The 23,867-nt window shown below is 41.6% G+C and overlaps 1 protein-coding gene across 1 annotated transcript in view; it reads right to left on the bottom strand.

The window, feature by feature from the left end:
• The window catches only part of LOC144797963 (vomeronasal type-2 receptor 1-like), an 88,982-nt gene that overhangs the window by 41,417 nt on the left and 23,698 nt on the right, over positions 1-23,867 (bottom strand). The window contains exon 2 of the mRNA XM_078668769.1: positions 3,094-3,572. Coding sequence (XP_078524895.1) covers positions 3,094-3,572 — 479 coding nt within the window. The remainder of the gene's footprint in view (positions 1-3,093; positions 3,573-23,867) is intronic.

Below are 23,867 nucleotides of genomic sequence, written 5' to 3'. Positions count from 1 at the left end.
GATTAGGGAGAGGTAAGGGGGTAACCAGGGGGGGAAGGAGAGTGGAGTTATAATGGGTGGGGGGTTTTGCATTGGGTAGGGGAGGGGTCAAGGAGATGGGTGAGGTTGGGGGGATTAGATTTAATAAAAACGTTAGTTAAATGAGGGGGAGGGGTAGTCCAGGATGTAGATGTATGTGAATTGAGGGTTGCAGGAGAGATCAAGGGCTCGTGAGAGGGGGTGGTCAGTGGAGGTGATGTAAGAGTTGCAGGAGAGATCAAGGGCGCGTGAGAGGGAGTGGTCAGCGGAGGAGATGTAAGAGTTGCTGGGGGAGTATGGGGTGCGATTAAACTAGGGGGGAGGATATGGAGCATCAATGGGGTGGTTATTACAGGAGACAGAAGTAGAGAGGTGAATGGACGACGGTGTATTGTTGAAAAGAGGGGGCATAGGGGGGTCTAAGAGAGGGGCTGGAGGGGACGAGGGAGAGTGGAAAGAAGCGGAGGATGGAGGAGGTTTGTTCAGGGGAGATCGCAAGGAGAGGAGTGTTCAGTAGCACTTATCGTAGGGGAGAGGGGCAAGGAAGGAAGAGGGGGTGTCGGGGTATTGAGGAGGAGTGGGGGAGCAGGGAATTAGGATTGGGAGTTAAGGATGGACGAGGGTGGGGAAGGGACATTGGATGGTAAGGGCAGGGGGAATTCTTGGTAAAGGAGGATGTGAGAGAGGCGGAAAAACTGGGTGATTGAGAGATATTGGTGTCAGTAATGTTTATACAAGTAGGGGAAGGGGAGATAAGTAGTGATTGAGGGAGAGCATCCAGGATAGTGGAAGATGTGGGGGAGATAGTTACTAGAGAAAGAGGGGAACGTGGGTGAAATGAGTCAGAGCTGGAGATAATGCAGTCAACTATGGGGGACAGCTGTAGTTGGGTGAGGTCAATCGGGCTAGGTAGGAGAATGGGGGAATCAGAGTGGAGGGAGCATGGTTCTGAGGGGAGTCGGGGGCAAGGGTCTGTGCGGAGTAGGGTGTCGATGCTGGTACCAGTATTAAGAGTTCGAGTAGATAGTGTAGGAAGGGAGTAGACAACACTGTTGGGAACGGATGTGGGTAGATCAGGTAGGGGAGTTAAGGGTGTGGGAGACAAGGGGGGAGATGATGGAACTAGGGGATGGGGGGTGGGAGGGAGGAGTTGAGGGACTGATTGAGGGATTGGGATAAGGTGCTAAAGTGGAGTTCAAAGACGTAGAGGTGATTTTCAGACGCTTGAATGAGGATATTACCAGATTGAAGATGGAAATATCAATTTCTCCAGGAAAGGAAGAGGAGGGGCTGGTAGAGAGTTTTATACCGTATGGAATGGTGCGAGAGTTAGTGATAGGGAGGTTTTGAAGAAATATTCTTTTCCATTTAGAGGGACGTTTGGAGAAGAAGATGTAGTTGGTGATTAAGGAGGAGTTAAGTGTATTATGGTAATCAGCAAAAAGGGTTTCAGAGTGGAGACAGAGGAGTTTGTGTTTGAGTTTTTTTTTGCCATGTTTGGAGAGGTGGGAAGGATAGAGGATAGACCAGGAGTTAGGGCCAATTTTCGATATAGGTGAAACAGAGGAAGAAGGGGAGAGAGACAGGGGAGGCATGATGGGAGAGAATGTAGAGAGCGAGGAAGGAAGAATAAAGATTAAACAATATAATTAATCAGAACAGGCAAGGGGAGTAGAAGGCGGAGTTAAGGAAGAGATACATTGAACCAAAGCAAAAATTACAAGGAAATGGTGGAGGGCAGGGTAGGAAAACAACCAAATTGGGAGACAACAAAATCACATCGAATAAACAACAACAAGAGAAAGCATAATAATAATAAAAAATAGCAATAATATAATATAATACGTCTAGAAAAAGAAGTATGTGACTGGGCTAGAGAGAATAAACATTCAGACGTGGTACTTATATCATTGATCAGGTGTAAGGTTAGTGAGGTCCCTAGTGCATGACTGAATTTGTGCTACTAAACATATGCCAATTGTGCGTCCTGCAGTGAAGTAAGACCTCATAGAGAGTGCAGAGCGGTTGTCTTTAGAAAAGATATGCATGAAAACATATATTAGTCTATAAAAAGTGATCAACTGCTATTTCAAAATCCAAAAGGTCAGAGCCAATCCATGATGGCCACCACCAAATCAATCCAGGCTCAGGGAGCTGATGTAGACCCTTGTTTGTTTCTATGGTGAAGTCCTGTTTCTGTTACCATTACCAGTTGCTGCCATTTTTGAGGGGAGTATGCTGGAGGCATAGTGGAGGAGCAATTGAGTGATCAAAATGGCTGGGGGCAATAAAAAAAAGCTAGAGTGCCATGGACCTACAGTTGTAAAGAACATTTACAGAAATCAAGTTTAAAAGAAACGCCAGGGCGTCGAGGGGTCATATTATCACTTGACTTAATGGGACAATCTATCGGGGGTAGTGGAGACGCTGTAGACGAATCAATAGCAGCTGGTGCCATCAACGTTGCTAAATGGTGCTGGAGAATTGTCAGAGCTCGTCGCTCCAGATTCGTGAAAAGAGCGGGGGCGCTCAGGCCAGCCGAGTAAAAACCAGGGGTCAACTCCGGACGGGTCACGAAAATGGAGAATCCGCTACCAGGCGAGCAGCTGCAGAATCGCCCTCGAGAGGCTCACATAGACTTTGCGGCGAATGACAAAGTCCTGTCGTCGGTGCCTCACATCAAAAACAAAAGAAAAAGGAAACAGAAGAATGCGAAAATGACTCTGTTACCATCAATCGGTGCAGCCTGCAGTCCCTCAGACCATGTCGGGGAGGATCGCTTTCCCCGGCGCCAGCAAGGGCTCATCACTCGATGTTTCTCTGATGGCTGGAGGGAGAGGCAGGGGGGTCTCCATTCGACATCCAGGCATTATAATATCACACTCCAGAGTGCCGGCCGAGACGCCTCCGCTCGTTAGAGCTTTCTCCCATTGGTGACCGACGGGGGGGCTGCGAAGACCACGGGGGAAAATGCTCTCAGTTGCTGAAGAGACCCCAGCGGATCTCAGCGGTGGGAGACCTGTGGTCTCTCGATGGGAACTGTAGATCTAGCGTTCTCATTCCAGTGCGTCAGACCCGACACCTCTGTCATGCAAGTCTCCGTTGCACGACTCGTGGGGGCTGGGCTGCGCAGACCCCGGGTTCTCCGAGCGCCCAATGGTACCGCGGGCAGAGGCTCCAGTGGACAGGACCCAGACACCACGTCCTGTGTTGGCCACGGGCAAGCCAAACTCGAGTAGCGGTCTGCCCGGGTGCTCCGAGCGCCCAATGGTAGCGCGGGCAGAGGTTCCAGTGGACAGGACCCAGACACCGCATCCTGTGTTGACCTCGGGCAAGCCAAACTTGAGTAGCGGCCGGAGAATCTCTGGGGGCACGGTCCAGGAAGGGTGATGCTGAGCGACCAGCAGCAACTCGCCTGATCCAACGAGCGTCGCAGACCCTGGTGTGGTGGGTCTGGGGAGCCGAAGTTGTGTTGAGTAGTAACGACTATCGTTGGGGTAAGTAGATTTCAGTCTTTTGATTTCCTTGAATTCCTTGAATTCTCCACTTGTAGTCTGGTGGAAGGAATGTAGGGTTAACCGGGGATTTAAACCGTTTTGGTTATCCCGAACCAGGAGCTCTTTCCTCGAGCTCCCTACTCAGCAGCCATCAGGAATCACAGTATGTGAGAATTTTTCCAGATCACATCAGGATGATTACAATGCAAAGGGAGGCCGGTTACTATCCAGGTATCATGCAGTATAGCACTTGATGCATGATACAGCTATACTGCAATGCTGCAATCCCATCCCTAAGCTGCTTTGGTGGCTGAACTGCCCCTCCACGCACCTGCTCTGCAGCTCCTTCGAGACTAGGGCCTGATGACTTGCAGGATGACCTTGAAGTGTACTGAACATTAATTTCATGCCAACAGTTTAGGATAAGTGAGGACTGTACATAATAAGAACATTTTTATTTGGATGTCATTTGTGTTTCCACAGAGCCCTTATTAAGCTCTATTTGACTAGTAGTGAAAATAGTTGGCTGGTCATCATTGTGTTATACCAAGAAAGTAATAAATAATAGAGAGATTTGTCTTTTAATACAAGTTCAAAACCTATTGAGCATTTCTTGGACTGAGTGAATTGTTCTACTTTATGTTGATTAATTTGTTGCCACTCCCTTGGTGTTGCAATGATAGTTCTTTATTTGAAATTGGTTCAGTGTCAGATCATATGCAGAACAAAAGATAATAGAAAACTGATCAAATGAAACTTTGATAAGCCAGTATTTCAAGTAGTATGGACATTCTGGCATAGGTTTTATGAATATTGTAGTTTAACGAGTAACTGCATTGTTTAAAGCTAACAGAAGGTTTTTAAACACATATTTCATCCACACTTTCCATTGCATTGGCAACCTCATGATGTCAGAAATCCAGTGTAATGCTTAGAGTGTAGGTTACACATCCCAGTCAAAGATTACATTGACAAACAGGTCATTTACGCAATGATTAAGGAATGGTTGAATCTTGTTTGAGGTTAATATGTCTTTGAAGTTCTATGAAAAGGTGAAACTCATTGTCCCTGGCAGACATATCCTCAACCTTAAAGTGTTGAGCCTACTGAGTTGGCTTTCATTGGTTGTTCCTGGCGACTCTAAAGCAATGATATTGGGCTCTGTTAAAAGTCAATAGTAGGACTATACATCTTAATATTATAAAGGAGGAACATTAATTAACATTTTACAGGATTAAATAATATCAAATCATAGGCACATCATTTTACTACATAACAATAAAGATATGGTCATCTTAATCACTCAAGTGCGTAACTAGATTAGCGCAGGCCTCGTTGACACTATTAGACAATTCATGCCAAATGAAGAAAAAAATGAAGCCTCATCTGGGCTCACTTAGTCCACAATTAGGCACCAAAGGCCACTTCAGGCAATTCTCCTTCCTCACTTAATCAAAATTGGCAAATTTGTATTAAAGGATCTCTAAATAAGGTATCATAGATTGTGGCTGACGTTAGGAAGCAGCTAGAGCTCATAAAGATAATGGAAAGCCCACAGTCTATACTGAGATGAATATGGGTTTATAAATAGTAGGGGACTCACGTGCTGCAGGAGATAGGCTGGTCCTGCTCATGGAATGGAGAAGTGGGTTCCTGCCACTGAAGGTTGACTGGAAATATCCCTCCAATAAGGAGGTCTCCTTCTTTTCTGTAGGTACTTTCTTCCTGGCTCCTCAGAGTGCAGCCAAAGGCATCCACATGGGCAACAATGGAAGGAGTTATCAAGAGGACGGCAAAGAACAGCATCATAGAAGAGAAAAACACTAGGAAGTGCTTTTTAGTCCAACAAGAGACCAACAGCAAGAAAAGAAATGATCTATACATTGGAAAAACACCGCAATCAGGATAAGTCTAGCAACATTAGAAGAGATCATAGGCAAGAGTATTTCAGCATAGCATACTTAGACCATATGGTGGATAATTTCAATGTTATCTTTGTCAAAAGAAACATTTAAGTATTTAAATTACTTTGGGATGTCCTAGGGTGACATCATAACTGAATTGGTTATAGTCTTAGAGGTAATAGGATGTTGAATGAATCACCACAAAATCAGTTGTATATTGTGAGAAAGTTATCCTTTTTATCCTGATCACCACCATATTATGCTTGGTACTGGTGGTAACTGACTCTGACTGTGCCCTGGGCTCTGCTTACCAGACCCAGTGCCAGAGATATGCTGTAAAAATATATGGTCTAATTACAATTGGCAAGTACAGACCCCTGTAAGTCCCTAGTAGATAATGAGGCAAGGAGGAAACAAACTACCTATAAGTCCCTGGTATAAATAGAACAGGGAGGTTTAGAGGCCCAGTAGATTTCTTGCATTTGGGTGATTTGCAGGCTACAATTTAGTTATATGCAAACTCGACTTTGGAATTAAAGGCACTTCCAAAGTATTAATCTACCTTATTTTTACATATAATTCACATCTAACGTCTCCCCTATGGGCCCCAGGGATAGGGTGCCTTGTAACTATAAGCAGGGGGGAAAAAGATATTTTACAAGCCCTGGTGAGGGAACAACTGTCAATTCAATGTTTTCCTATTGTAGTGAAAGGCTCCATAGTGTAACATTATAGTATTTTATTTAAATATAAATTGATAGGAGCTATGTGAAAAATATACTGCAAGGTATCAAATTAAAATTGTTTAGATAAATCCCAAAACTTGCCACTGATTTTTAATAGCTATGACAGAAAAAAGTTGTTACATTTTCTTTCAATGAGCCAAAATCCAGCCTTCCAGCTGCTCTCTCCTGTTTTGCCAATCTCTGCTTAGGCTGGCCAGTCTGCTCTAATCAGGCGTGAAAAGCTCTGCTGGAGAGTTAAAGGGTTTCCTGAGGGCACATAAGGAAAAGCTCCAAAGCAGATGTCAGGAAGGGGGTGAGGGGTAGCCACACTGATCTTCAAAGGGAGAATGACAATTTATAACAGCACAGGCTGACCCCCATATCCTGCCACCTCCAGCCACACAGGAGCCCCTGTAATTAGGTTAGGAAGAGGGTTGGAAGGGGATTGTTTAGGAAAATGAGCCACACCAGTAGGTTGGGTTAGCCTGATCCAGCTCCTTGGGAGAGAATTTCTCCATGTTGGATTTTGAGAGAATGGTGCTTTCTGGGACAAGAATATGCCATACTTTGGAGGAAGTGGCCATACACCTGGGTGGTACTGGATAAATATGGAAGAGCTGCATAGTTCCTGAGATCTGCTGCCTGAAACTACAAGAAGAAGGACTGTCCTGCTGGAATCTGGATCTGCTGCCAAATGTCTGCAATTTTAAGGAGGGCACCTGCTTAATAATCTGATACTACAGTCCTAAAGACTTTGCCTTGGTTTCAGAAATATTAAGGAGTGGACTCTCTGCAAGCTACAGGTTAACACGGCCCACCTGCATCATCTAAACCAAACCCTTCCTGGATTTTTAAGGATTTGACCAGGTGGATTGTGGGAATTGTAGTCCAGAGATCACAAGGACCATCTAGAAGATTCCAGACCCTTGGATTTATGTTTTGGATGCTGTGAACCCTCAAGGGGAACATCAGGAAGAAGATCCAGAAGTTTGGAGCAACTTTTGGAAAAAGCTCCATAAGGTGACCGACCCAATGTCGATACTCAAGTCAGATAACTTCAACTTTGACCCGGCTTGGATTTCAATTTCGTCCCACCGAAAGTTCCGGAGCTCCAGATTTCCAGGATTTTACCGGGACCTCGCAGAAACTCAAGTTGGCAAATCTGTATTGAATTTGGCCTGAAAAAGTGCTTTGCTCAACGTTGAGCGGAAAATCTTCAGTAAAATGACTAAGTGTGAGTGCAAAATTTTGACTGAGGCCTCCTGCTTAGTGTATCCGACCAGGGCTCCATTGCAGTCAGCCTCAAACTTTTACTTTGTCCCAGTCAAGCGCAACCAGATGTCCCAATATGGTGCTATGTGTTTTTAAGCGCTACAAAGTGTTTATTCTTTAACAATTAATATCTCCATTTTCCTACTTAAGGTTTTGTCATTTTGGTGTCTATGTCTTCATAAAAATATAGTCTATATTTTACCATTGAAGTTGGATTTTTATTGTTTGTTGTTTGTACTCATTTAATGTATTAATGTTTTTCAAATGCTTTACACATGTGTCTCCTAAGTTAAGCCTGCCTGCTCGTTGCCAGCTACCATGGGTTGAACAGGGGATTAATTTATTGAGATCCAAACTGAACCTTGTATTGTGTATGCGGCCTTATTACTAGTGGTAAGTCACTGCTTATCACTGCTAATAATTCACTTTCCAACATACATGCTGTCACAAATGATATTAGAATCAAACAAAGGAAAAATAAAGGGGTCAAAGTAAATGATACCATATAGGACATCAACAATGTGTAGTCCAAAAAGGAAAACCTTCGTATTTTTGCCCTTTAACATTTGTCCATGTACTAATATCCCACTTTCTCATAGAAACACTAGAATGTCTATCTTAGCATTAAGGCAAAATGTATGAATGGTCCAAAGGAGAGATGGTCTGTATGTCGATGTTTTGGTCTCATACAGTATGTAACCTAGAGGCCATCTTCATGGCTGTGATATTTTTAGAAGATGCAAAAGAGACTCAACTGTAAACAATACAAGAGGATCAGTACAATGACAAAACAAACAATAATGCTTGTCTGAAGCCTTATACACCTGTTGTGATTTTGAAGGTAGAGCACTGAGTGAAAGAAACTATCCCATGACTTAAAAACCGGTTAAAACTTCATGCTACCTAGAAATGCCTTCCAGGGAAGGGACAAGGTTGTCCCCAGCCAAGAAGTATCAAAGAAAAGTCAAACCTTTCCAAGTGAAAGTTAAAAGACTCACATATGTTCTTAGCCAGAGACTAATGGTAGTCAATGGTAGTCAATAGACTATGATGTAGAGGTAGAAAAACTCCCCTATAAAGGAAAGTCCACTTCAAGAGCTGAAATAATTGTACAAAACATGAGAACCCAATCGTTAGTATGGCATCTGTAATGCCAACTCAGAAAGCCATAAGTGAGGTATATGAAACTTACTTGCTGAGATAAAAAAGTGTAGTACTTGGCATGATGGAACATGTGTTCTACTCAACGGTGGGATAGCTAATGGTGTGCATCAACAAATAGAACAATCCAAAGGTTCTATGGGGCAAAGAAGAGAACTAAATTAAGCGTCCTCATTCATGTGAGGAGTGATGTTTATATAGTGGAGGGGCATCAAAGCACTTACTGAGTCTGTTCAGATCATGTGCTCTTGGAACATATGGACTGCCAGAAGTGCATAACTATACACAATTAATTGCAGCATTTTCAGGTGTATATGTATCAGCTGGGCAATCAAGCCATGGGATTTATCTTTAATTCAATAGGCGATTCCGTGGAATGAGTAAAAACTGGTATAAATATTCAGATACACGCAGACGAAGTGATAATGTATGTAACGTGCTGGGAGGAAAATGAAAGTTTAGGAACACTTACTTACTCAATCGTGAAACATGGCCCGATGTGTAATGTTAAATCAATAGGCAATTTTGTGGAGCAAGGGAAAACTGGTATCAACATTCAGTTATATGCAGTTATATGCAATTCTGTATATCTCAGTAATTAAGCTCATGGGGCATATTATCAACAACTAGCGATATTTATCGCTAAATAAGCTTAGCGAAATTTTTTCTATCGCTGTGCATGGCCAGATTTGATCGCAGAGATAACGTGCTATTAGCAACGTTTATCTCAAATGCGATAAAATATCCATTGATAGCGGCTTAATGCGTGAATATCGCTGGAAATCCAGCGATATTTAGGGATTTACGCCAATAGGGTCTTAACCTGAATATCCAACTCCCATTGGATATATAGGTTAAGAAGTGGTCTGAGCAGGCGTCAGTTTTCAGCGATATTCGCGCTTAGCGTGAATTTTTTTATCGCTACGCCTGCGTTGATAATAGGCAATAGCGATGTTAGCGACTGCTTTCAGTCTCTAACAGGTTGGGTACGCCCACTTTTCATGTCATTAGCGATAAATATCGCTGACATGCAAAACGGGCCCCAAACCGCTCGCTATCGCCTACAAACTGTGGCTAACTGCTGTTAGCGACAGCTTGCTAATAGGGCGATAAAATTATTGCCGCTTTAGCTGGAAAAAAGTCCAGCTAAAGCGGCAATAAGGCCCTTGATATTATGCCCCCATGTTCCTCCCTTATGGCTTTCTGAGCTAGCATTAGAGATGCAGGGGAGAGGATGTAGCCTGGCGGCCAGGCTCAAGTCTCGGCAGGGAGGCTCAACATCATGTGATTCTGGACAAATCACTTAATCTCCCCATGCCTAACAAAATGAATGTGTCTGTCGGTAATATAACTGATGCTCATGTAAAGTGCCCTGATACCTTCAGGTCAAGTTTGTGCTATATAAAACTCTGAATTGTATTTTAAAGGCCATTCTAACAATTGGTTTCTCATGTTTCGTATGATTAGTTCTCCTCTTGAAGTGGCCTCTTCTTTAGATGTGAGTTTTTTTCTACCATTACACAACAAGTATATTTACTACCATTAGACTGCGGATAAAAACACGCGTGAGACACTTTCACTTGGAAAAGTTTGACTATTCCTTGACTTCTTGGCTGGGTACAACCTTGTCCCTTTCGTGGAAGCCATTCCCAGGCAGCATGATTTGATCTGTTTTGAATTCACTTGATGGTTTATTTCTCTCACGTCTCTACCTTCAAAATCACAACAGGTGTATAGTGTGTCAGACAGGCATTACTGTTTGATTTGCCATCTTTTGATTCTATGTTATTGTTTATAGTGAGGTTTCTTTTGCATCTTCCCAAAATATTATGGCCCTAAAGAGTGTCTTGTGGTTACATACTGTATGAGACCGAAACATCGACGTACAGCCCACCTTTCCTTTGAAATTCCAGGCAGGCTAAAGCCCATTTTTGGAGGAGCAATTTTATGTTTTGAAAGATTATGCTATTGAAACCAGGGAAAGCAAAATATTAAAATGTCTTAGGACGATGCCTAATATTTTCAAGGGCAAATTATTATTCTATGAGCATCCTTGGACAGTTTAAAATCATAAAGGGATATCCATGGAATATCTATGCCTCCAGACAAGTTTCAGCTGCTAGAAGAGTCATTCAGCTTTAATTATCAGGACCGACCTGGCCTCTTTATTTTTATCCATAGATTTTCTGTATTTAGATTGCCACAGTCATATTGGGCACTCAGCCACAAATAGTACCAGATTTTGGTTGCCCGGAGACTACCTGTATAGTCTGTTTTATTAAAAGAGCTCCCGTTAAAATCCATGGGAAAGTGCAGGCAGGTGGAGCCATGTGTTACACATTCGTCAGTGGAAACACCTAGCAGTATACCTACATCGGTTTACATTGGTCATCTGTCTTGGTTTCCTGTTTCCAGGATTCTATGTTACAATATCGAAAATAAAAATATTGTGGCATGCATATATCATTGTAAAAATATTGTAAAAAGTCATATAGCCTTTATATGCATGCAATGCAAATTACAATAATCTCGACAACAAAAATATGCACATTAAAAATATATTAAATAAAAAAATGTTGAGTACCAAAATATATGGATACAAAAATACAGCATTTAAGAAAAAACAATACATTGGGTGAAATTATCATATACAAACGTATAGTTTAATGCTACATCAAAAAATGTTTTCATGAATATACTGTTAGAAATTGGGTTATTCGATGGCTGGGGTATGAGCCCTGGTCCAGCAGCAACCACAATCCTAGTCAGGGTAAGGCACAAACAAATTCTAAATTGACCTGGCTCACCCTCTGGTAGCATCGCACCGAGCAGTTAGGCTTAACTTGAAGACAATGTGCAAAGTATTTGTGCAACACTTCAAACAGTAAAACGATGGGAAAAAACAAACAAATAAATCCACACCAGGTTGAGAATGACAGAGTAAATGTTAATAAATATATATCTATATATATCTATATATATATACATATATATATATATCTATATATATATATATATATATATATATATATATATATATATATATATATATATATATATATCTATATATATGTATATATATATATATATAAAACAAGACCAACACAACAAAAATCTAATCAATAGAGCCAGAGATAATGATTTTAATGTTTTAAGCTGAAATTGCGCCAAAAAGCACAAAGTGCTAACAAAGGATTTTTGGCCATGCCAGACCGGGACAAAGTCACAAGTTCAGCCCGACTGCAATGAAGCGCAGGCCTGCTACAGGTATTCAGTTAGACACGCTGAACAAACATACCTTAAATTCTGGTTGCATAGCGTTGCATGGGATGCACGTTGGAGAAGCGATGCGCAGCCAACATGAATCATTGGTTCTGAAAGGTGGCAAAGCTGCGGTGTGAGGTCCTGTTGCATCATGATCGAGGATCTCATCGACAGGGCTTGCGATCCAAAGTCTGGGCATTGAGGATGCACCAAGCAGCTGGCAATGAGGCATTCCAATGAGTTGCGAGGCTGTGATGAGAAGACTGTCATCATTTCATCGTCGAGGTTGCTGTCGATGAGTGATACGAGGACCTGGGCAGGAGATGTGCCACGCCATCAGCGATGCATTGGTTATGAGGACTGCAATGGGGCAAAGCGGATCTTCTGCGCCGGGTCCAATCTATGCAGCAGCAGAGGTGCAACGGTTTTGCTTGAGGATGCGCAGCTCACCTAAGGAGATGCATAAGTTCTGGTCAGGAATGCGCTACTCAGCAGAGAAGATGCATCGGTTCTGCTGGTAAGCACCTTAGTCCACTTCCAAGGGTCCAGGACTGGGGAGTCACCAATTGGCAGGGTAGACTCACAAATGGCAGAGCCTATGTGCAGATGCAAGATTGTTGGAAGCCTGTAATGTCCCTGAGGATTCAGATCAGGAGGCCAGCCAACTAGTCCTAGGAGTCACTTTGGGTTCTGGGTTCAAAAGGGGAAGGTCCACTCCTTCTCACCCAGGAAAGAGGGCAGCAGGCAGCAGATCAGCACAGAAAAGCAGGAATCTATTGGAGGTGCAGTCCAGCAGAGAGGCAGTCCTTTTCAGCAGCACAGCAGTCCTTCTTCTGGGCATAGTCTCCCTAGGTCCAGAATTGTATTGAATCAGCGGTGTCTGAGGTCCTTCTTTTATTCAGACTTGTGCCTTTGAAGTGGGGAGAAACTTCTAGAGACAAACCTTTTGAAGTGCACAGATGCCCTGCCAGCACTGGCTCCCGATGACTACAGTGGTGTTCAACCCGTTGTGTGGGGACAGGACTCAGCCTATTCAGGAGAAATTGAGGCATGTTCTAGCTCCTCCCTCCCATCCTGTCAGTGATGAGCTATTCAGTCACACCTAAGCTCCCATTATGTGTGGCTGTCCGGGTGGGATACACAAAGCCCAACTGCCAACTACACCCAATCTTCTGACGAAAGACAAGCTGCAGGCACCAAATCGCCAAGGCAAGAAAATTCCAACTTTATAAAAGTGCCACTTTCAGAATTGTAATTTAAAATCCGCTTTCACCATAAGTTAGGATTTTTAATTATAGTTCCTAAGATATCAATTATGATCCAATTATATGGTCCAATTTGGAAATGACACTTACAAATGTAATGGGAGATATAGGCCTTGCAGTAGTGAAAAATGAATTTAAGAATTTTCCACTACCAGGACTGGTAAAATCTAAAAGTTCATGGCCTGCTTTTTAAATACACAGCATACTGCCCTTGGGGCTGTCCAGAGGTGACTCATGTATAATAAAAAAGGAAGGTTTGGGCCTGGCAAAGGGTTTATCTTCATTAAATGTATAACATAATGCACACCCTATTTTTTAACAATTTAACCATTGTTATGCTCTTTCGCAAATACTGTCATGCGTGCAACCCCTGGTGCATTCGCAGCCCAAACCATGCTGTTTCATTGTGAATACCAAAATGCACCTGATTACATGCTCTGCCCAAACCATGCGGGTTCATTGTGAATACCAAACTGACTGCAAGGTCGGCATGGCAGTTTAAACCGCATACGCAGGCTCTGCAATGTCAGGCCTGAGACATGTTTAAAGGGCTACTTTAGTGGATGGCACAATCAGTGCTGCAGGCCCACTAATAGCATTTAATTTACAGGCCCCGGGCACATGTAGTGCACTTTACTAGTGATGTGTAAGTAAATTAAATATGCCAGTTCGGTATAAGCCAATTCTACTACGCTTTAAGGAGAGAGCACACGCACCTTAGCACTCTTTAGCAGTGACTAAGTTCACAGTCTGAAAGCCAACGAAAACAAATTCAGAAAAAAGTGAAGAAGGAAGGCAAAAAGTTTGGGGATGACCCTGCAAAACAGCCACTTCTAAAATATACAATATAATATTAAATGAGAACTTTATTTTAGATAAAAAATATTATACCCATTTTTTTCATAAAAAAAACAAAATGGTCTTTAGGATTTAAATGTGCAAAACATCCAATGAAAATTTGCATTTATGTATCTTGTTGTAGATTCATTTTTTTAATGCAAATATTAAATTAAAACAATGTTGACATTTTTCAAGATAATGTCTATATGTAATTACTATATACTTTGCATTAAATGTTTTACTGTAACTTTAGATATTTACAACATTTAAGTTAAAAATTGCCTAAATGAAACTATATTTAAATGTTAAAAATAAAACCAAAAGAAATGTAAAAACATATAATTTTACGGTGGTTATGATAGTTTGAAATACATGTATATATTCAAAGATATATGCTGTATTTCATAACCATTTTTAAAATAATTAAAACATTAAACAGAGCACAACGTCATCTTTAAGAAAATAAAAATAAATTAAAGGGTGCTGAATTACTACTATATTAATTTCAATCCTCTGTTTATTGGGAGAAATACAAACATTTTAGGGGATCCAGATTTACTATTTAACCCCAGTCTCACAAACATTGTGGAAAAAGCATAAACTGAAAGGAGGAATTTGGGGGTGAGTAATGACTTTAAATATGCTAACTATAGTCACACAAACTTTGGGTAAAGTGTATAATCAAAGGACTTGTCATTTACTATCAAACTCCAATTCTAGAAACAGTGGTAATGTACAAAAATAAAAGGACAGATTTAGGGCCTTATTACAACTTTGGCAGCCGTGAACCACGGTGACCGCAGTACGACTGCCGCGAACTGACATATTACGAGATTGTCAGATTGCTTAGACTGCAGTCGAACCGCCAACTCCGCCAGCAATCCGCAGACCGCTATGGCCAGTGAAATTCAGCTGCCATAGGGTGGTACAGAGGAGTCTCACCACCATCCGGATTATGAGTTGGCTTTCCGATGAGCCGACCACGGCAGTAGGACCGCCCTCTAAAGGTCAGCAGAAATTAAGGATTTGGGGTGCATACTCATCCCTTCCCTGTTCTTCCCATCAGAGTTCGACATGGATCCCTTTCTCCAGATCCCCCTTCACAGGAGCATCTTAAACACATAGAATAGGACCCTGTCTGTGTGATACACATGTATGTGCTCTTTTTACCATATACCCATTGTACGGACTGCCCACCTATGAGTCAGGCTCTGGCAATGGGTAGGTGGTATTTTTCCACATGTATCATGCATATGTGTGCAATTGACACATATGCAGTCGAATTGCTCAAACAGGCATTGATATGAATGGAAATCTTGTCACCATTGCCACAAGTTTGCCGCAGCTACACCGTGGACACGGCGGTCAATTCATAATACGGCGGTGGGAAATTACTATGGACCCTCAAACAAGTACAATAACATTAAGGGGCGTATTATGAGTGTGGTGTCCTGGGATCCCTGTACTTGCAGTGGTGGTCTGACCACCACCATCCCGCGGTCCGACTGCCATATTATGATGGTGGCGGTGGGACCGCCACAAAACCCCTACCTTTGCTGGTATCCAGTATCCAACAGCAATGCGAAAAGCAGCTCATATTTGCGGCAGTGCTGATGCTGGCAACGCTGAGCGAATTACGACCTGCCTTTCCACCAAGCATTTTATGGTGGAGACCCCACCATGAAATGTTTGGTGGAAAGGTAGGGAAGCGGGCTACCCACAGGGCCCCATGGGAAGTCTGGCCATGGTGGTGGGTGCTGGGGGCACAAAATGTGCCCTCCCACAAGTGCATGCTCCTGTATGTACTGTGTGACATGCACGACATGGTGCATGCCACACAGTGCAACTGACGTGGCAGCGGTCCCACGGCAGCGGCTTGACTGCTAGCTGTAATCCTCAGCCAGCAGTCATGCTGCCGCGGTGGGACTGCCACTGCACCACTTGCCCACCCTAGATTCCATTAGTAATCTGGCAAGCAGGTTCACCACAGGCTTGACAATCTTCCTGGGATCGCTGTTGTGGCGGTCCTACATGAAGACCGTCAAACTTGTAATAAGACCCTAAAACACCATCCAGCCACGCCCCAATCACCCTAGAATCCTTAACATTAAAATTACTTTTGAATTTTCCTTACACTTTAAAGTCCTGTTTTTCAAAATATCCTGAATTAAATTGAATTTAAAAATGATAAAAGATAAAAACCCCAAAAATAACAAAAACAATTAATGCTACAATTATTGCAATACAAATATAAATTAATCAAAAAAATCACATGAATGCAATACACCTAATAACTTCAAAAAATACATTTCAGTAAATTATATTTTTTTAAATGTATATTATTAAGAAACACAAAATCGATATTATGCTCCACAATGTTTTTTGTAGTCACATATGTAATGTAGTCACAAATTCCTGGTCCAATATGGGTTACTCTTCTGCTACTCCAAGTGGACATTTCATCTTACTTATCACTGTATGCAGTGAATGTCTGAGGTTACCCACAATCACCTCTAAGTGGGCTTGTAATAACATTTGGTATAGCTGTATTTCTCCTGTGCATGCTTGTGGGTTACTCCTTCATGACCACTTGGTGTACTATATAGAACTCTCGCAATGGCTGCCAGGAATCTAGGGACATATTATCAAGGAAGGGCAATACATTATCGCCGCTTTTATTGGCAGGAAACTGCCGCTAAAGCTGCAATAATGGGGCTTCAATGGGAATTCACAAGGGCATGTTATTAACCCCATTATCGCTGCTTTAGTTGCAGTTCCTGCTGAGAAAAGCGGCGATAATATATCGCCCTTTCCTGATAATAAGGCCCCTAGTGTGTGGCTGTGGGTTGCTCCTCTGTCACTCTTAAGTAGACTCCTGAGGTCATTTGTCAGGGCTGCATTCATCCAGTCCGTACCTCGAGGTTGTACACTCCCTCTTCTTGGAGAACTCCGAAGATCATTTAGGATAGCTTTCTGTAATCCAGTGCATGTCTGTGGGCTGCTCACTTGTGGCTCAGAACACCACAAAGAACCTGGGGGCATATTATCAACGGCCAGCGATAATTATCGCTGGCCGTGCTTAGCGATAATAACATTATCGCAGGCTATCTCTGGAATTTATCGCCCTGGTAGCGCGTTATTAACAAAGCGTTTCTCCAGGGCGATAAAAATTTCAGAGATAGCGAGGTTATCGCCCTTTTTCAGGGAACGTCGCTGGTTTTCCAGCGATGTTCCCTGCAAAACAGCGATAACCTTGCTGATACGACCCACAAGGTCGTATCAGCACAATCCACCCCCATGTTAGGGATGGCTAAGTCAGGATTTTAGCAGACGTTAGATTTTGGCGAAAACGGCCATTTTCGCCAAAATCAAATGTGTGCTAAAATCATGTTGGCTGCCTTTTAAATATCACGATGTAAACATCAGCGATGTTTGCAAGGTAGTCCATCCGGGGTACGCCCAGTAACGCCCACTTAGCATCTCATTGGAGATGCAAAGGGAGGCGTTGGGAAAAAGGGTGCTAATATGTGATTATGCATGTTAGCACCCTCTTGTAAATGGGGTGCTAGTTTTATCTCCACTTTTTTGGCTTTGTAAGCCAAAAAAGCAGGGATAAAGCCCTTGTAAATATGCCCCCACAAACCTTGCCAGTCTAGGACGACAGGGAAGTCCTCTTGCCCAGTTTTCTCTCACACTACTTTATGCTCTTCATGAATCAGCCCAGTTACACAACTGAGGCAGCACAATATGTGCTTTGAAAACTCATCATGCAAAACACCAAATTCTTCCCTCATAGTCCACACTCTTTTACTGAGACACAGCTATAAATGAATGCAAAGAAACTGTTTTCCATGAATTGTTATTCTTCTTTCTATACATGCTTAGGCCGAGCAATCTAAATCAGTTTAAGAGCCTCTTGTCTGGGCACTCATGCATGACATCACAGCGTCCAAAAAAGCAACACTGTGATGGAGCAGAGTCGGGGTTCAAAGCCATGAAGGCTCATGTCATTGAGCCAGGTACTTGTGCATCTTGTTTATTGTTCTTAGCAAATAACAGGAATTCTGTCTTGGATGGGTTGATGTTGCCACACTGCTAAATCTTGATGCTGCTCTCTAAGTAGTGCACCAAATGGCTCGATGTAAAGGTTGAAAATGAAAGGAGAACTCTGGGCTGTGCAGAATTTAGTGCACCAAGTAATTACTGGGGGTGGACAAGTCCACACTCTTGGTTACATTTCTGCAGTACCAAAACCTGCATGTAATCCTTAAAAAACCAGAGTAGGTGCCTGTTTATAGCACTGGATACATTTCAAACATCAATAAGCGCTATAGGAATGTAATTTCAAACTCTGATTTATTGGGTTTAATAAATAGCACCTATCCCGCCGGGAAACTCGTAATTAGGGACTTCGGGTCTGATTTAGATATCTCAGGGGACTGGATACTCTGTCACAAAGGTCATGGACATTTCATCCTCCATATTACAGGTACCATAGGTTATAATACACTTGTATTATGTGACGGAGAATCACGTCTGCCGAAATCTAAATCATACCCTAAGTTGTAAAGCACCTTTTTAGTCACAAAAAGCAGGGCTCATGCAGTAATAGCTGTGCACTGACCCTGACCAGGTGAAAATGAACTTATGTTCAGCTGCTAGCAGGACAGATTGTCCACTTGTCCAGCTATGGCACTGGAGAACGCTATTCCAGTCACTGCATGCGTGGGAAAGAAAAAACACAACTTGCTGAAAATATTCCCGGAAAGAAGCTGATATGAAACTCCACACAGCCAAAACAAATACTGACTATTTTTTCTGTCCCTTTCATAGATCAGTGTCCTGTCACGATCCACTTTTATGGTGTTACATTTTAAATATTGTGCGAGGCTGGATTACCAGCAGGCAACGTGCCCCTGACTTCAGTATTGCAACCAGCTGATATGGGGCACACATGGACTCCATTTCAGAGTGAGCCAGCCCCATCCCACAGGATATGATGCAATGGCACAATGATGGTCGATTGTGCACTGTATAAGAGACTAATTACACCAACAGTAACAATAGAAATAGGACTAACATGGACATCGATGTGCTTATTTATTGATTTACCTAGTAAATATAGATTGCTTTTTAAAAAAAATCTTATATTGCATGAAACTTGCCCTAGTCTGAGTTACTCTTGAGGATAGCAAAAATAACATGACAGAAGGAAGTTACTTAACCAGACGAAAGAAAAGCAAGAAAAGGAGGTTGCCTCGGTGAGGTCCTGTGAGATAACTTTGAACAACATAATGACAGACTACACCAGCCAGCCCACAGTCCTCCCCAGGTTACATACACAGAAAAGTTTCTTCTCAATTATCGATATAAAATCTTAGTGCATAAGACTCACTCACCGCCCGATTCTAGGACACCTGGTCGAATGAACTAGTGCAAATACCTCCGTTGAAACAGCACCCACTCACCTGAAGCGGTGTCCGGCTACAGTGGCTTGAAGCCCAGCTTCTAACAGCGCCTGTGCACGGTGCTCACTGTGCCCGCCGCTTCAAGCTTAGGGCAGCATTTATACCCTCCTTGGCACCTGCAGGGATTACCTACAAGACGCACCTCCGCTGGTGAGTGGGAATGTGGCAGGTAATTGTTCCTTGTGGGTATTTTTTTTCTAATTGTTGTAATTTGTGTTGAGACCTGGGAAGGATGGGGTGATGGGGGACTCTGGATGTGCTCTCACAGCTCCGCCAGCTCATGTCTGTCCTACCCGAAGCAACGTGTGATATTACAGTACTGATGGAGCGAGTTTCAGAAATATATTTTGTTTCGACTCGCAAAGTTAAACTTCCATAATAAAGTAATCATATTAATCAGCATGAAGTGAAATGTATTAACCAACCTAGTTTAAAATGCATACACGACACAAGGGACTAATACATGTGCTCTGTGTTGCAACTGCAAGTATGTGAAAAATAATGAACTAACCATGTCTATTGTTTTTGTCAGTATTAAATGCGGCTGTATAATTAATGGCATGTGCTTATTTGTGTGTGCTTATGTTATGTCTTTTTGTCTTTATGTGGCACAAGTTCGAGGAAGAATTCTGTTTACTGCTAAAAATGCTTTGGCTAGGTAACATTTATTAATGGGTTAATAATTAGCAAAGGGGGGTGGGTAACAGAACGAATTCTAATTCTTTCATTAATAGATGTCTTGTGTTTGTTTATACATTAGTTTTCAAATGGGCCTAAGAAAATGGTTGGCAGTGCTGCAGAATATGAAACTTGACCAGAGTGAAGCCTTCACTCATGCGCAGACGAAAGAGTTTTTTGCTGAACAATCAAAGTTTAATGCAGAAGCAATTGTGGTCAAGTTGAACGTGTTCTTGGAGTCATATCCAAGGACAGGAAGCAGTATGCCCTGTCAAGATTAGGAAGTGAAAAGTTTTGTGCTCGGAGAAAGTATCTTTCTTGAGGAAGCAAAAAGGATGTAGGAACTAAGAACAATAAGGGCTATGATGAGGCCTCGGACTTGGTCAGGGGAATATGACCTAATGGTGGACTGACATGGCTCAGCCAATTGGAAGTTTGGATTTACAGAAAGAATGTGTGATAAAGATACTTTAGCTAGTCAGAAAAGGTATAAAAACTGTCCCCTTTGGCAGGAGGGTGCTTCTCGCTTTCCGATTCCTGATGGGCGTGTCGTGCTGAAGGACTTGTTGGAGCACGTCAGGATTAATAGGGCTAATGACTATTTCTTTAGGTGAAGTGAGTTTTAGACAGGGAAACAGAATTTAGGTGATGAAAACTGTTTATTCATATTTAATCATGCTAATTGATCTTGCTTGAAACTGTCAGTCTAATTTGCTATTCCTCAAATAAATGCTGCTAATTTTGTGCTAATAAAGAGAATCTAATAAAATGCACTTTCTTTGAATAAATAGTTAATAAATAAGATTTTTGAAACGACAAGCTGGTCTTGTTTATTCATGGTCTTGTTACCAGTTGATCCATTTACCTTAGTGACTTAATTAAATGATATGAGTTATATCAAACATGATAAAAATGATATACTGCAGTTGTATATAAATGTATAAACAGTTTATGAATAGTTATGATTAATTAGGTCACATGATTCAGTCGCCTAAAAATATGTCCCGTTAGTTTATGGTCCTTGTGAGTGTTTTATGATTAATGGTGAGTATTGGATGTTGGGTAGCGTTATTGAGGCATATTTTCTATAGAGGCGCTTGATCAAATCTTTGGTAGCAGAGTTCGGTTACTATGGTAACTGACATGTTACATGGTAATTACATAGGATATATGACTAAAACATGTTAAGTTTGTCAACTTGGTATATGTTGTCGAAAGGTTTTTTCCAGCAGTGTGAAAATTCCTGGCTTGCCGGCAAAAGAGTAGTGTAACAGGTGAAGTTGCACAGTGCATTTGTTCTGTTTCAAAATAGTGGTATTGTCACATATCACTAGTGTTGTACAGCACAAGTTTAGGGATCTTAGGTGTGCTAGGTAGTATGTATAGTGAGGATTGTCTATGAAATTGTAGCTTTCGAGTATAGGGACTAAGAGCCTGTTCTAAAACTCACTGCGAAAAGAGTAGTAGAATTTATCTAAACTTGAGTGAAGGGTAAGGTAACGTCGTTTATCTTTACTGGCGAATGTGGATTTCTATGGTTGGTTAAAGTCCTACCAGGATTTCATGTATGTATGGTTAAAGAAACTCTCTGTTTGAAAGTGCTAAATGATTCTGTAATTATGTTCGAGTCAAACTTTGAATTATTACTTAATGTGCATTCAGAGGGAAACTAGTTTGTATTACCTGTTAGAAGGGTAGAGTAAAGTTTATCAATGACTGAATATTCTGTGAGAATAGCGTCGTCTATTCCATGCAAAAAGAATACTTGAATGACAGTAAAAGCTATCACTTTATTTTAGCGAAACAGACAAATGGTTTGTTTCTCTGTTGTTATTAATTGAAATTCATTGAAAAAATTTCTTTAAAATGGCGCTGTGAAAATATTTTGTGAAGGAGGGGTGAGCTCTAGGAGCGAGAGACGAGAAGCTGCAGCGGCAGTATACGTCACAGGGTCCGCGCTGTGATTGTCTAATATATGTTACAGCTAGCGCGCTGATTGGTTCACGTGACTAAGTCAAGCTGTCAGCTGATTGGCTTAACCTAAAAGCAGCAATTCTATTGGTTGAGCAAGGTGGTGACGTAGCTTAACCTGATTGGCTTGTTGGTGAGTTTCGCGCACGGATTGGTTGGTTTTGCGGAATAACCAGGAAACATTTACGATCATTTAGAATTAAGCGAATTTGTTTAAAAACATGAGTTATTATTATAAAAAAGAGGAGAAGAAGCTTACATGGCTTCAGAAATTGAAAAATATATTTACTCCTGATAAGAAAATTGAAACGCGAGGTGGAAAATTACTTCATAAGTACAAAACACCTGCAGCCTATATGGAAGGTGAATATGGTTATCATACTTGCCTTTGGTTTGATAATTGGATGGAATATACCAAAAATGATGGTGTATTAGCATGGCCGGAAGATGGATCATTTAATATGAGGGTTTTGAAAAATTTGAGAGAAAAAATTATGGCTCTTGTGCCGAAGCCTAGACCTACACAATTTGAGACTTTAGTTGAATGGGAGGATGAGATGTTTGAACTTGAACGAGAAACCAAAGGTGTAACAAGAGGTCCAAAATTAGATATTAATAGAGAAACTCATGAAGATAGAATGCGTCGATGGAGACGTGCAGACATGTGTGATGGTTTGAACCCAGTAAGAGTGATGGTTACTGAAATACCAGGTCAAAAGAATACCCAAAAGAAAAATAATATTGAAGAAAGTGAATCAGAAGATCCAGTTTTAGAAGAAATGTATATTACAAATCAGAAACAGACTCCTTTTAAACCAGCTTGTACATGGTTTTCCCCGATGGTTTCTCCAGGAACCATTCCAAGTGCACCACCACTGAATGAGGAATCACCCAGATTATACCCAAATAATTCAGAAACTCCAGAAAGAGTAGAAACGAGAACTAACTCTAGCATATTTGGTGAAAATAGAAATTTTCCTGAAACCCCAGTTTAGAGAAATGAGACTTTCAGAAATCTGATGAGAACAGAAAGATGTGAGGAACCTCCAAATGCTTCAGAATATTTACGATCAAAGGTAGAATTAATACGACAGTTAACTAAAGGCATGGAAGCAGTAACGGTACCAGTAACGATTGGTCCTGTTCAACCAGTATTTGATCCAAAAGAAATTAGACATCCAGGTTTAACTATTCCATTAAATGCAGAAATTCAGAAAGTGGCTGAAAAATTTTACTCAGATTTAACTGAAATGCACCGAGAGAAAACAATGATGCCTGATTTAACGTTTAATCAAAGTTCAGCATGCAGAACTCCAGCAGGTGCAGAATCTGATACTGAAACTCCAGAAAAGAGTGTTGATAAAACAAATTTAACAACCCCAAAACGATGTCGCGAGACTAAAAGCAGATTTGGAGGAATTAATCATTGCCACAATTGGACCTGACAATTTGAAGCATTATCAAGATGATGAATTATTATTTATTTGCAAAAGCATTCAGTGGAAAACGAAAAAGAAATATGATCAATTAGAGGAATTGGCTGTTGAATTAGAGATTGATTTGAGCAAACAGAAGAATTTGGGAAAACACTACAGATTAGAACTCACTGAAAAAGACATTGAGAATTTCAATTCAATGGGAAGAATATTACATATAAAAGATTTTATTGTGTACCTAAAAAGATTGGGAGATTTAAGCAAATGGAGAGTGAAATGGACAAAGAAAAGAGAGGAAGAAAGTGAGAAAGGGGTATGGTGGCTAATCAGTACCCAATGAGAGAAATAGCAGGAGGTGGATATGTGCA

This window comes from Lissotriton helveticus, chromosome 12 (genome assembly GCF_964261635.1).
Source record: "Lissotriton helveticus chromosome 12, aLisHel1.1, whole genome shotgun sequence".
NCBI classification, from domain to species: domain Eukaryota; kingdom Metazoa; phylum Chordata; class Amphibia; order Caudata; family Salamandridae; genus Lissotriton; species Lissotriton helveticus.
Note: the sequence above shows the minus strand (reverse complement) of the source record. Positions and strands in the feature narration are given on the sequence as shown.